The sequence below is a fragment of the Labrus mixtus genome, chromosome 10, assembly GCF_963584025.1.
Source record: "Labrus mixtus chromosome 10, fLabMix1.1, whole genome shotgun sequence".
In the NCBI taxonomy this organism is placed as follows: Eukaryota; Metazoa; Chordata; class Actinopteri; order Labriformes; family Labridae; genus Labrus; species Labrus mixtus.
This window is the reverse complement of record NC_083621.1, coordinates 16,756,589-16,769,550: the sequence shown is the minus strand read 5'-3', so window position 1 is coordinate 16,769,550 and position 12,962 is coordinate 16,756,589. Positions and strand designations below refer to the sequence as shown.

Sequence of the window (12,962 nt, the reverse complement as noted above, 5' to 3'; positions counted from 1 at the left end):
CAGATCCAGTTTGAGATATTCTATATTTTGAGTCCATATTTTCCATTTGATCTCCGTTGAATTTCTGTTTCACATCAAAGAATAAAGGTGCTGCTTCATCAGAGGCAATTTGAGGGTTGAAAATGTTGGATGCAAATCACAGCCCACACAAAGCCCTGCACTCTCTTTAACCACAGAGTGTTATTATTGTTCTTTCATTGTTTTGTATTCTTATATTTTCCTCTTGTGTCTCAGTCACTGAACATTTATCAGAATCTGAACCGCCGTCAGCACGACCTCGTCATCCACCTCATGGACATCGCCATCATCGCCACTGACCTGGCGCTCTACTTCAAGTCAGTCACAACTCGTTGAGTAGACGATGTTATTCGTCTTTTCTCTAGTCCCTGACTAAAACAGCTTTATATGCAAACATGATGTAAACACGGCAACAACAACAGTACAGCTGGCAGGACTCACACTTCTCACTCACTGTAGACAGTCATGACTCAGAGAGATGTTTACACAGAAGATTTCTGCTATATTTATGTTTAAAATGTCACACGTTCTTTCTCTTAAGGCATGTCGCAAAAGCAAAAAAGTCAAAACTTCACAAAAATACATCTCATCTCACACTCATACCTTAAAGAATGTGATAAAGTCAGGTAAGAGATGCATTATTGTGTGTCTGTGCAGAAAGAGGACCATGTTCCAGAAGATTGTGGACCAGTCCAAGACCTACGAGAACTGGAACGACTGGACCAAGTACATGATGCTGGAGACCACACGCAAAGAGATTGTCATGTAAGCTTAAACCCACACACCTCTACACACAAAGAAAGCTACAGCCGAGGCACGTGGACACACTGATCGGTTATATGTTGTGTTTTCAGGGCCATGATGATGACCGCATGTGACCTGTCAGCCATCGCCAAACCGTGGGAGATTCAGAGCAAGGTACACACCTGTGTGGTCTCCATGCAGGGTCCTTTTCATACTTCACAGCGGTAGTTGGAAAATGGCTCTCCAGCTGTTCACAGTAATAAGACACGCACTCCCTGTGAGAAGGGAACCAATGATAAAGTAGACAGAGAAGGACATTTTGTCAGCGCTGCCATTTCTCTCAGCAGCGTTCAGCAGTGATTCCTGACGCCCTCATGCATCAAACGCTACTTGGTGCTTTTCATTCCCCTCATCACCGCCTGGCAGGCTCAGCATTATATTTCCGTAAAGTATGTAATAGACACATCGCCATAAAGCCTGCACATACAGGAATATCAATATAAACAGGAAGCATTTCTGGCTGTTGGAGAGCCGCTGCTGCAGGGTCATTTTTTTTTACCTCTATTTGTCTGCAATTGAACGGAAATCATATGCTGCCTTTTAAAAGCACTTTCTTCACATTTTTATATACACACATCAACAAACTCAAAGCAATAGCATCAACAAGGAAGCCATGATAAAACCAGTAATGGTGACTTAAAGCACAACTGGGGTCTGTAATACAAAGCAGGTTTTTTTTTTCGGTTGGAGGTAACTTCAGGGTTAACTCTGGCTTTTCAGCACCACTTATGTAGTTCACTTCTTACCAGGGTAGATCACCATGGTAACCTTTGCTAAACACCTAACCTGCTCCAGAGCCGGCTATGTTCGGGGTTAGAGCTCAACCTGTGTGAAACTCCGCCCACTGACCAATTAGATCTCTTGATCGGCGAGGTCGGTGAGCTGATCTTGAGAGGGGAGGAGGAAGAGAGACTGTCGTAGACTTTTTGTTTACTCTATGATTTCTCACGGGAAACATCTGTTGTTATCATTCTACAACAGAGATGAAACAAAGCACTGAAACCTTCAACGTTCAGTACATCACTTTTCGTGTCAACACCATCTAAGGCCGGTGACAGATTTCTTTTCAAATCGTTGATCACCATCAAAGTGTCAACGGTGCTACAGCTACGTCTACTTTTGTGGTTATTTAAAATGCATTTTCACAACATAGTGAACCTTAGACCAATCTGTCATTTCAGGTTTTCATACAACATAAGATTCTGTGATTTAACCTCCTGCGCCACTTGATATTCTGTGCTCAATAAACCGTATAAACCCTCTCCTTGAAGTCTTTGCTGCCTCTTAACCAGCTTGACTATGCGTTACGAAATAGAGCAGAACATCTCAACATATCCACCAAAAGATTTGTAGATGTTAAACTAGTTATTTAACCCCAACAACCTGTTTGACCTCTTTATTTATTGATTTTTAAACAGGTTGGAAATGAGTCAGAAAAGTGTTGTCACTCCTCCTGCACTGCACAACTGTTGCCAATTAGGGTATCCCACTTCTTATTACTTTTGGTGGATCCTTTTTTTTTTTTTTTTCCATGTTCGATCTCATCTTTCTGTGCACCTGGTGAGTCAGCTCTACATCCCACACAGCCCGTCAGATGATCTCTGTGCTGTATCGCTCTCCCTCCTGCAGTTTGTGCTCTAAAAGTAGTTTGATGACTAACTCGTCCTTTTTAAAGGTGAATTCCACCCTGAATACCCGAGGTATGCAGCTGTCATAAGATTGAAGATTGTTACGTGCAGAGGACTGCAGATGCTTCAGACTAGAATTGAATGTAAGCAGTATGGTTAACATTTAGTGTTAAATGAATCTCTATTATAGCTCTACTTTGTGATTTAAGTTGATAAGATAGTTGAATTTCAAAATAAAACATCTTCTGACATTCAGGTAAAGACACCCACATTTTCATGGGGTGGTTGAAAACCCTCTTAGACGTCATGGCGCGACAATAGCAGGAGCTGCTTTATTCTTGAAAACGCACTATGCTGACATTTTTATGACACATTTTATTTTTTACTCTGTTTTGCTTCCCACACACACAGAACATCTATCTACAGGCCGCAGCAGCCTCATGGCAATTGTTCCCCCTAAAACACGATGGATGACTAACTCTCTCTAAAATGAGGTTTCTACCCTGAATGCAGAATTCACATATTATTCATAACATCTCACATTGCTCCATTTTTTGGATCTGTGAGGGCTGACAAAACAGGGCTTTCATCTCATCAAGGCACAAAGCCAGACACTGCTTTCTGATCCGGGAGTAAGATTCTCATTTATGGGATGTTGTGAAAGCTGCAAAGGAGGATTTAAACTACATTTTAGGGAAGATTTCTTGCTTGATAGAAGGCCACTTAAATCAGGTCCACTGACATTATGCTAGTGTGTTAAAGGAGAATTCCAGCAGAACACATAGTGCTGAAATGATTCGTTTCAATTTATACGTTCAGAAATCTTGAGATTTGGATGATCGTACGAGCAGCAGTTTCAAACCTTTTCAAGTTCTTTGTTCAAGTTCAATCAACCGATTGTTAATTTTTCTGTTTTGCGTCATCCAGCATCCAACATATTTGGGGTTTCCGATGTTTTGGTAATCAAAAGAAGCAACTTAACGATGGCATCTTGGAATCTGAGTACTTGTAGTTTTGTAGCTCTCATGTACAGAAGCAAAGTATTGTCACCCATTATTAAAAAAAAATGGGGAGGATAATATCGCCCATCTGATTCTCGGTCAGGCTCTATGGTGAACTTTTCTTAAAACACAAAAATACGCTTGATTTATTTGTTAGTGTTTCAAGTTCATCCAAAACCTTAACCACGGAGGAATATGTATTGATTCAAGTTATGACGATTGCCAAATTGTTGTACATGTCATTTGTTTTGTGAACAGCACTACGCAGACCGTTTTCTTTTAAATAACTTCTCACCCTCTAGGTGGCGCTGTCTGTAGCTGCAGAGTTCTGGGAGCAGGGAGACTTGGAGAGAACCGTCCTGGAGCAACAACCCATTGTAAGGACACACAGAGACTGTGATACTAAAAAAAAAAAAAAGGTTTAGAGGGATGGAGGGAGGCTGCATGAGTTCTACTGAACAAAACTCTCGACCCCCTCCAGCTCCAAAGGTGCTGCTGGACTATTTGCAGTCAACCTTAGAGATAAAAAAGGAGGATATCACTTCTAAGAATCAGTAAAACACAAGACGTTTTACTAAGGGTTCATAGCAAAATGTTGGATTAACAATTAAAGTATTAACTATAAGATCAGTTTCACCTCTTATTAATCTTAAACACACTATAATGAACCTTTCTGAAACTGTCTGAGATTTAATTTGAAACCTGCCACTCAAATAACATCAGATTTTCTGATATGTATTTTTTTTTAAATATCCTCAGACATTGCATCGTCATGTGAATTAATCTGTTGAATCCTTTTGATTCGTTTTAAATTCCAGAGACGCTTTATCAACAGGTGCAGACCAAACGGCTATCATTTTTACTACATGTGTGACAACGTGGCAGGCTGCTAGGCTAGGTAGCTAGTTCCCATATCCAGTTTTCATGGTCTGTAGTAATACAGAAGACGTGACATGTTGACATTATTTAATAACCAAAAGGTTCTGTTTGAGTGCATGAACAGTAATGGCGTCCCACTTTTTAAAATACTGACAGGATGTAGATTCAAAAAGCATGTGGTTAGAGCGCGCGCCCCATGTATGGAGGCTGTAGTCCTCCAAGCGGGTGGCCCAGGTTCGAATCCGACTTGTAGCTACTTTTCCTGCATGTCATTCCCTACTCTCTCTCCTTGATTTCCGACTCTATCCACTGTCCTATCTCTCCAATAAAGGCTCAAAAATGCCCCCAAAAAAATTGTATTAAAAAATAAAAAATAAATAAAAAATGCTAATGTTTCTCCCAAAACGAACACCAGGCTATTAGAAAACCCTTAATTCATCTTAATTTTTATCAATGGGTTTTGAAATAACATCCGAAATCAAAAAAAGTTCCATCTTGACAGTAAAAACAATTAAATGAATAGTCAAGTAAATTAAGTCAGTAATTCAAACAAAAGTGAATATATAGCTTTCAAAGTAAGTATTAATGGACATAAATCAATGTCAAATGTGATGCAACTTTATATTTTCCAAACTTATAACTCGTAAATATTTTTAAAGCTAACCCAAGTGCACACTATCCTCTGCATAGCATATTTAAAGTCCTGCAATCTTCAAAAATGTTTACTTTTTATACCCGGATGATTCCCTTTAAACTTTTTACCCTAGCTTTCCAGTTTCTTTTTCAAACCAGTTAGTGCCAGGAAGCTAAAGTTTGAGAGGAGCAGAGGGAGGATTTGGTGGGTGGACAGGAATGATGGGAATTAAGGCCAGACAAGCCTCTCCTTAGGGCTTCAATTTAGGATGGAGAGCAGGAAGGACATGATGAGAGAGAAGGAGAACAAGAGACGGAATCGCAGCAGGAAGACAAAATGAAAAGACAGATTTATTTCCCTGTGGCGGCGGTGTGGAGCGATGTACAGGCCATTATGTGGAGCACTGATACAGAAAGAGCGGGCACTGTGGCCCTCACCCAGCCGACCGTACCCTCCCCTGGCTCTCTCTCCCCCATCCTGCCTCTGTGTCCCTCTCCCCCTCGCTCCGTTTCACTCCCTCCTGTCCTTGAGACACTTGAAGTGTGAGAAGCACCATCCCACACTCTCTCACCTCACAGTCCTCTGAATTTAATAGCATCTGTGTCAGCAGGGAGAACTTTTCATTTTGATCAGTTTGTATTTTCCCAGCAGTCAATTCTGTGACTCACTGTGGTCAGACAAGAAAAAAAAAAAAACGAGTTAGCAGAGGTTGCAACACTTGAGCAGTTTTATCAGGAAATGTAGGTGGGCAATTTTGCCGGCAATTACAGTCACTGTGAACTTTGTTACAGCTCTGACAGGATTTTACAATCTACTGTGCTGCCAGGTACACATTGCACAATGTGCATGTGGTTTCTAACGTGAATCCAATGTAACGTCACATGGTTGTTCAAACTGAAGTTCATTTTTATACCAAAGAAAAAGACGTTTGTGCAAACAGAGCGCTCACTCCCTGAAGCCTTTAGCAGACTTTTTAAAGTTTCACATTCTGCTGGATGCTTGGTACATTTTGATTTCTTGCGCACTGACAACAAATGATATTGTTCAGGTGTTATAGCTTATAAAAAGACACGCTGGACACAGTGAGGAAGTTACTGAACTACAAAAACTACTAACTTATGAGCTTTGATGCCATAATCAGTCTTTTATGGCACACTGCATCAAAATGAACCTCTTGGAATTCTATTAAATCATAGGTATGAAAGGGCTTAGTTTCTAATGCTGACAACTAGATTAGTAAATGTGCTCGTTTTAAACACTCTCTCTCTCTCTCTCTTCTTCAGCCCATGATGGACAGAAACAAATCTGATGATCTTCCGAAGCTGCAGTGCGGTTTCATCGACTTTGTTTGCTCTTTTGTGTACAAGGTCAGACATCACACACACGTCAAAACACAGAAAAATCTATAACAAATCCCCTTCAACCTGTCAGAAACTATTTAAGATGGTTCAGGTGTGCAACAGGATCACCATAACTTACTGTTGTTTTTGTTAATGTGATATTTTGAATCGATGCAGTTCTGGTCTAATAAAGCTGTTTTTGTTTGACTGTGATTTCATTTGCGTTGATTCTCCTCTTCTCCCCAGGAGTTCAGCCGTTTCCACGTGGAGATCACCCCCATGCTGGACCGCCTGCTGAACAACAGGAAGGAGTGGAACGCCCTGAAGGAGGTGTACGAGGCCAAAATGGCTGCACTGGAGGAGGCCAAGAAAGCCAAGGAGGGGAGCGCTCAAGGAAATGCTGCAAAAGGTAGGAAATGTGAACAGACACACAGAAAATGCATTTCTCTGTCGGTTTCATGTGGGACGTATACAGTATGCCTCTGAGCCTAAACAGCCCATGTGCCAAGGTTGAGGTAAATTGGAGTGCAAAAATCATGCTAAAGCTGCTGCTAGAGGTGTAGAAAGTGTACAAATGGAATCATGTTTCTCCTTAAATTATGCAAAAAATAACATCCTTTCTGTTTTTCTGTTTTCTCCCTTCCTTCCATCCTTTCTCCCTTCCTTCTTTCTTTCCTCCTGCAGCGGGTGAAGCCCAGTCTCAATCAAAGACTTGTAATCTCAGCTAGAGATGCTACAACAGTACCGAGCTGCTTGCTACATTGTTGTGGTCCAATTCTGGGCATACCACAGAAGATCTTTCTATGTACTCCCTCTGTCACTTAAGGTTTTAGTAATCGGAGCAAATCTCTCCCTGTTTCCTTTACAGCTGCATGTTTCGCTTTTAAACTACCTTACTTCTTTTCTGCTCTGCTTTCCATCTGTACTGCTTCCGCCTGTCCCATCTTTAATGTTGTGTCACCCATTTGATGCAGTTGGCTGTCAGTTCTGAACAGCTGTTTGTAGGAAGCTTTAATATCTGACACTTAAAGCAACGGATGTGTAAGAATTTGGTTCGGTGCGCTTTGGCGCCCACCAAAGGCCTCTGAATGCAACTGCAGTTTTATGCTACCCTGTTTAGTGGACTGTAATATGATTGTGTTTTCTCCGTGTGTGACGTTAAATACTAAAGATGATTTTAAATGACTTTCCTGATTCTTGGTTGATGCTGCCCTAAACGAGTCGGTGATTTGAAGCATGGGTCAAAAAAGAAGCAACGCTGAACCTTAGAATAGTCTATCAATCAGAGCAAACAGATTTAGCTACATCTGTTTAATATGCACCTGATGAACAGGGGGGTGTGTGTATGAGTGTTTCTGTAGATATATTAAAAACATGTCAAAAAGGCACGAACATCCGAGAAAGTTAAAGTACTGGGTGCTGGACAAAATAAATCCAAAGAGAGAAAAAGTAGTGAGACGCTGCTCCAATTAAGTAGAATTTCATGGAATATCACATGTAACGTTTCGGGCCCTCGCCATTCATCAGACATGATGTCATGTCTGTAGATATTTAAAAACACCATAGTTCATTAAGCACAATCGCTCATTGCATGGGCACATCGGTTTCTGAGGAGGTCAATTTTGTTCTGCATAAATAATAAATGTGTGTGTCAGCACAAAGTGTACAAGTACAACATATAAATGGTTTGATACATCATGAAGAGTTTCTACACAGACAGCATATTTGAGTTCACTTCTCTCAGCAGTTATTTATTTTGTAAGACACATACTCGACACACACTCTCTCTGCATGTTTGTTGAACTCTCGCTGCACTCTTATTCATTCCCATAAGAGTTTGTTTGGGAAAGTTTTGCACTCGTCTCATTCATGAGGATTTACATCCCAGCGAGCATTTGACTGACAGCAGCGTGCAGGAGCTAGTCGAAGTGTTGTGCCTAAGTGTTGTACCCCCACAGTAGGAACCCCACGGCTTACGTGTCTATGCATCAAATGTAGGAAAATGCTTTTTATCCCAAATTCCTTTTTTTATTTAAAGTTTCTTCAAGACGTTTACAATTTAAAGTGTCATTCCCACAAATTAAATTGCTGGAACAACTAAGTAAGCACAGATTTACAGAAGAGCTCTGAGTTAAAACTAGCTTAATTCTTAAGAGAAATAAATTCAGATGTCTAGATTACAAAACCATTGAAGAGGAGAAATCATGTGTATCATATTTCAATAAATATTATGGTTAAGACGTGCATTTTTTTGGCTGAATGCTGTTGAATCTTTCACATTAACTCTCACTTTTTAAGCACATTTAGCTCAGTTGAAATCTAGAAACTTAAAAAGTGTTTTTTGCTTGAAGCTCGCCCTGAGGACTGAGTCAGGGTAAACTATCAAGAGAGTTCTGAGTAAAACAAACGGTATAAAAGCATGCTAAACTTCAAAGCACACATGTGACTATAAAACTGAGACTGCTTTAGGAACTGCTTTGAACTTCAGGGAGAGAAACATCGGTCATGTTGGTTCTGCAAAGGAGAGAGAATCTCTGCAGCATTAATGCAGCATTTCTGCACAACACATGTATATTATAAGTGTTACACAACAGCAGACGAGGTATGAGAATCTGAAATCTGCAAGACCTATTTTTCTGACATTGTGTTTGTACACTTTAGGTAATTTTCTCACCTAGAGCCATACATAATACTCTTACAAAACACGACATGACGCCAGAGAGGGATAATGAAAATAGATCGCTACTGGAGCCACAACAGGGGGGCAGGACACGAGCTAAATTCATCATCGCCCCTCCCTCCCTGCCTCACACGCTGTAGTAATTTAATAATAGCATGGATACATAATCTGAGTGTGTCGTCACGGGTGTGTGACGTAAGTCTCCGTGACGTAAGGGCATTCTGGGAGCTCAAAGGATTGCCGTATATGGCTGTGGTGATCAGCGGAGCTTGCAAAGCTCTACTGTGACGCAGAGCTAACCCGTGACTGCAGAGTGAGAGGGAGAGAAGCAGCTGCAGTGCAACCAGCGAGCCTACAGGAAGAGAGTAGCAGCAGAACGGGGGCAGTCGTGACTGCAGAGCCTCGAGCCTGCAAGCCACAGCCGAGAGAGCGATGCAGGACTATTTATAGGACAGCTAAGCATGGGTCGGCTGCAGTTTCTAAGCAGAGGAAGTCACTTGACCGTTTTTTTTTTGTTGACTCCAGCAATGCACTTTCATCAGCATTTTGTAATGGACAGTCATATGATAAGCATTTAGCATTTAGCTGATGCTCTTATCTCAACAGAAACCAAATTAAATTCAGACAGTAGGTGAAGGGCGTTCAGGAAGAGTTAGCTCGGATATAACAAGGATCACAAGTAACACAGGTTTGTTGAATAGTCTGACTAACTTTAAGGTTAGCTGATGTGGGTCATACTGACGCAAAAGACAAAGCACATAACTGGCTATTTTTGATCCTGCAATGTTAATGCCATGTCACCTCCAACACCAAGACCTTGTCTTAGGTTTTTCCAAGCACGTTATCACAGTGATTAGTTTGTAATGTATTCAAAGTAAATGAAGATGAAATGTTTTCTTGATAGAATCCTACGCTTACATATACAGGACTGTAAGAATTAGGAGATTAAACGAACAGCTTTGTCAACAGGGACTGCTACATTCAAAACAATATGAACATTCCTCTAATTAGGTTTATCCATGGTAAAGATACTGAGCTTGAAAATGAAAACACTAGCTGCTTTCTTGGACTGAATACGCAGTATCAATTTAGTGGCATAAACGCCATGGCCACCAACCATCACATGAAGTGGGTCCTCTGTTCTAAATACGGCTGCTATAAACGGGCAAGCATGGCTAAGGACCCCTCTTTTTTATACAATAAAGGTCAGAAAATGATTCTTCAAATAACAGATTGTTTTGAATTTTGGTGGACACTAGACGGGCCACTGAACCCAATAGTGACAAGAAAAACATGCAATATCTCTAATTCGGCTCATCTTTTTACAGCACATCGGCATCCTCTTCTATTCTCTTCTTCTGTAGTGTAAATGATTGACTGGAGTCATGGCACAAGCCCCCCCCCTGATTTGCTGATTCATCCGGCCAAATTCATGTATCCCAAAGGCCACTGTCTTTCGAGCAATGACACAGCTGTAACTTCATTTTCCGACTCTTGACCTTCACCCGTGGCTAAAGAGCTTGAGTAGCTGTCTTCTGGTTAGGAGGACGTGAATGGACACCGTAATCGTATAAGATAAGAGGAAGTAAAGATTTTTTTTTTTTAATTATCACATGTATTCTCATTTGCACTCCAAACTTTAAAACCTAAACTCGTGAATATTCTAGATTTGTATCGCAGTCATGTCTGATTCTGCCCCCAAACATTTAATTTGGCAAAATATATTAAAACACACACTTTCCATAGACTTGTTGAAGTATCCATCATTTCCATCATCCATCATACTGTATATTTACAGTATATATATATATATAAACCAAGGAAAGCACAAGCTAGAAAGTTAAAGCTAAGCTCACAATTAGGCCCAAACCGATATGGATTTTTTGGGGCCGATACCGATACCAATATTGATATTGGGGAGAGAAAAAATCTGATACCGATATCTTTCTTAGATGTATGTGTAGAGATAGATAGATATACACTTTCTTTGCGTTGATCACTCAACTTCAGTTATCACTGAACACTTGTGGGAAAGATATATAATGAAGACAAGATTGTTGCTAAACTGGAAAGTAACTGAGCATGTACGTGCATCAACTCTTGACACTCTGGAGAGTGATAATGTTTGTTTTAATCCATATAGCGCCCTCTGCTGGTGATACAATGAAACGCTATTACACTGGGGGATAAACCGAGTAATATCTGCGCATGTCTGCGATAAAACTACTGATAGTCACTGGATATGCTAACATCGCCGATGTTATGGGCTGGCCAATGAATCGGTCGGACTCTATCATAATTAGTATCTGAACAATAATGATAAACTGCTTTATGTCTGTTACCTGTTGTAATTGAGTCATCCATTTGTCATGAAGTAGAGGTCGTATATGTTGAGAGGAGCACCGAGCACAGTCTTTAAATGAGAATAATCCCACCAATTTTTGAAGATAAAGATAATTTAAGTCGCACAGAAACTTGAGAGAAGAGACGTGATGAACACGATGATGTTTGTTTTTCATCGTTTCTTGATCTCAACTTTCTTCAGCACTTGCAGAGATCCGTGCTAAATCATTTCGGTCTCCAGCAGGTGTGAAGCGAGTGGCTGCTTAGATCAGCACGTCTCATGAGGACATTTAAGAAGCTTACCAAACAAGTCCAGCAATGTGCAGGATCTGTGCAGAAACCCACAGCATCACAAACTGCAACACAGTGAATACACCTGCATCTGCTCGGTGATATAGCAACACATACCGCTGTAGTAGAAAGCAGCCTTTCTTCCCTCTCATGGTCAAAATCCCTTAAACTGTCCGGATGGTTTGGGGTACAAACATTTGTCAAAGATATTATGATCCTTTAATGTTGTTTGGACTGAGATGCAATTAAATTTCTTAGACAAGTCGCCTATAGAGTATTACTTAAATCAACAGTAATATAAATGCAGTGAAGATCAAATAATATAATTAAAAACTTATTGAACACAACAACATATTGAAACTTTTGGATTAGCAAAAGCAGAGGTCTTTATTTGTATATCATCTTGTACTTCATGTGTGTTCAGCATTAAATGAAAGTGACGGTTTATCAGTGTGCTGCATGAGGTGACCTCTGACCTGATACTGCTCACTGCACTGCGCCATGTTTGAACTGCAACAAATCTTTGAGTATAAACCATTAATTTAAAATCATCACAAAATATAAAAAGCCTTATACTCAATCGTACGGGTCCTTTCTTACACTTAACTACTTTGTCATTTAAAGCATGTTTAACTATGGTTTACATGTGAATGATACTTTCTCCTCTCCTGAATATCAAGTCAAATTAATTCTCATTTTGAATAGATTAGAGCATAATATGTCAATCCAATGCAATCATTTCCAGAGTATTTACAATGAAACTTTAATATTACACATATATGCCTGCTCACTGTCTAATTCACCCTCTTTTAAATATGAAGTCATATCAGATGATGAAAAATGTATTTGCTGGATAAAATTGGTTCTGCGGTGCACTCTCTGACTCTGAATGAAGACTGTGTTAAATACAATGCATTTGTATCTTCATCTCATATAGTGTATAGCAGATGAGACTTATACCTTATAATACAGACTGGGAAGTTCTAATGTACAAATTCAAAACGTTCTTGAACATGATATGTAAATGCATTAATATGGCAAAAAGCCCCTATTCATTGACAAATCCATTATAAAACCAGAGCTCTAAACAAGCATGTGTTAGCCCTGTACTGGTTTCCACTGTATGTATATAAGTTGGTTCCTGATAATGACCCGAACCATGAACATGCTGATCTTGTGAATCTGATCATGAAGGACCAGTCACATTTCTCCCATGTCCAAACTACTGTCTTGCAGTTTGAGAAGTTCCTCAGACATTTCTTCCCACACAGCTGCTGAAAAAAAAACGGCTAAAATAAGCTCGCTTAACAAGTAATATGACTGAATTTTAAATCAGCTGACTGT

General features: G+C 40.1%; 1 protein-coding gene across 1 annotated transcript in view; it reads left to right on the top strand.

Moving 5' to 3' along the window:
• pde6a (phosphodiesterase 6A, cGMP-specific, rod, alpha) overlaps positions 1–8,544 on the top strand; it is a 36,193-nt gene extending 27,649 nt beyond the window's left edge. The window contains exons 17-23 of the mRNA XM_061049136.1: positions 235–335; positions 676–783; positions 873–936; positions 3,754–3,828; positions 6,248–6,331; positions 6,551–6,713; positions 6,989–8,544. Of these exons, the coding sequence (XP_060905119.1) occupies positions 235–335; positions 676–783; positions 873–936; positions 3,754–3,828; positions 6,248–6,331; positions 6,551–6,713; positions 6,989–7,032 (639 nt within the window). The 3' untranslated portion in view covers positions 7,033–8,544. The remainder of the gene's footprint in view (positions 1–234; positions 336–675; positions 784–872; positions 937–3,753; positions 3,829–6,247; positions 6,332–6,550; positions 6,714–6,988) is intronic.
• The last annotated feature ends 4,418 nt before the right edge of the window (positions 8,545–12,962 follow it).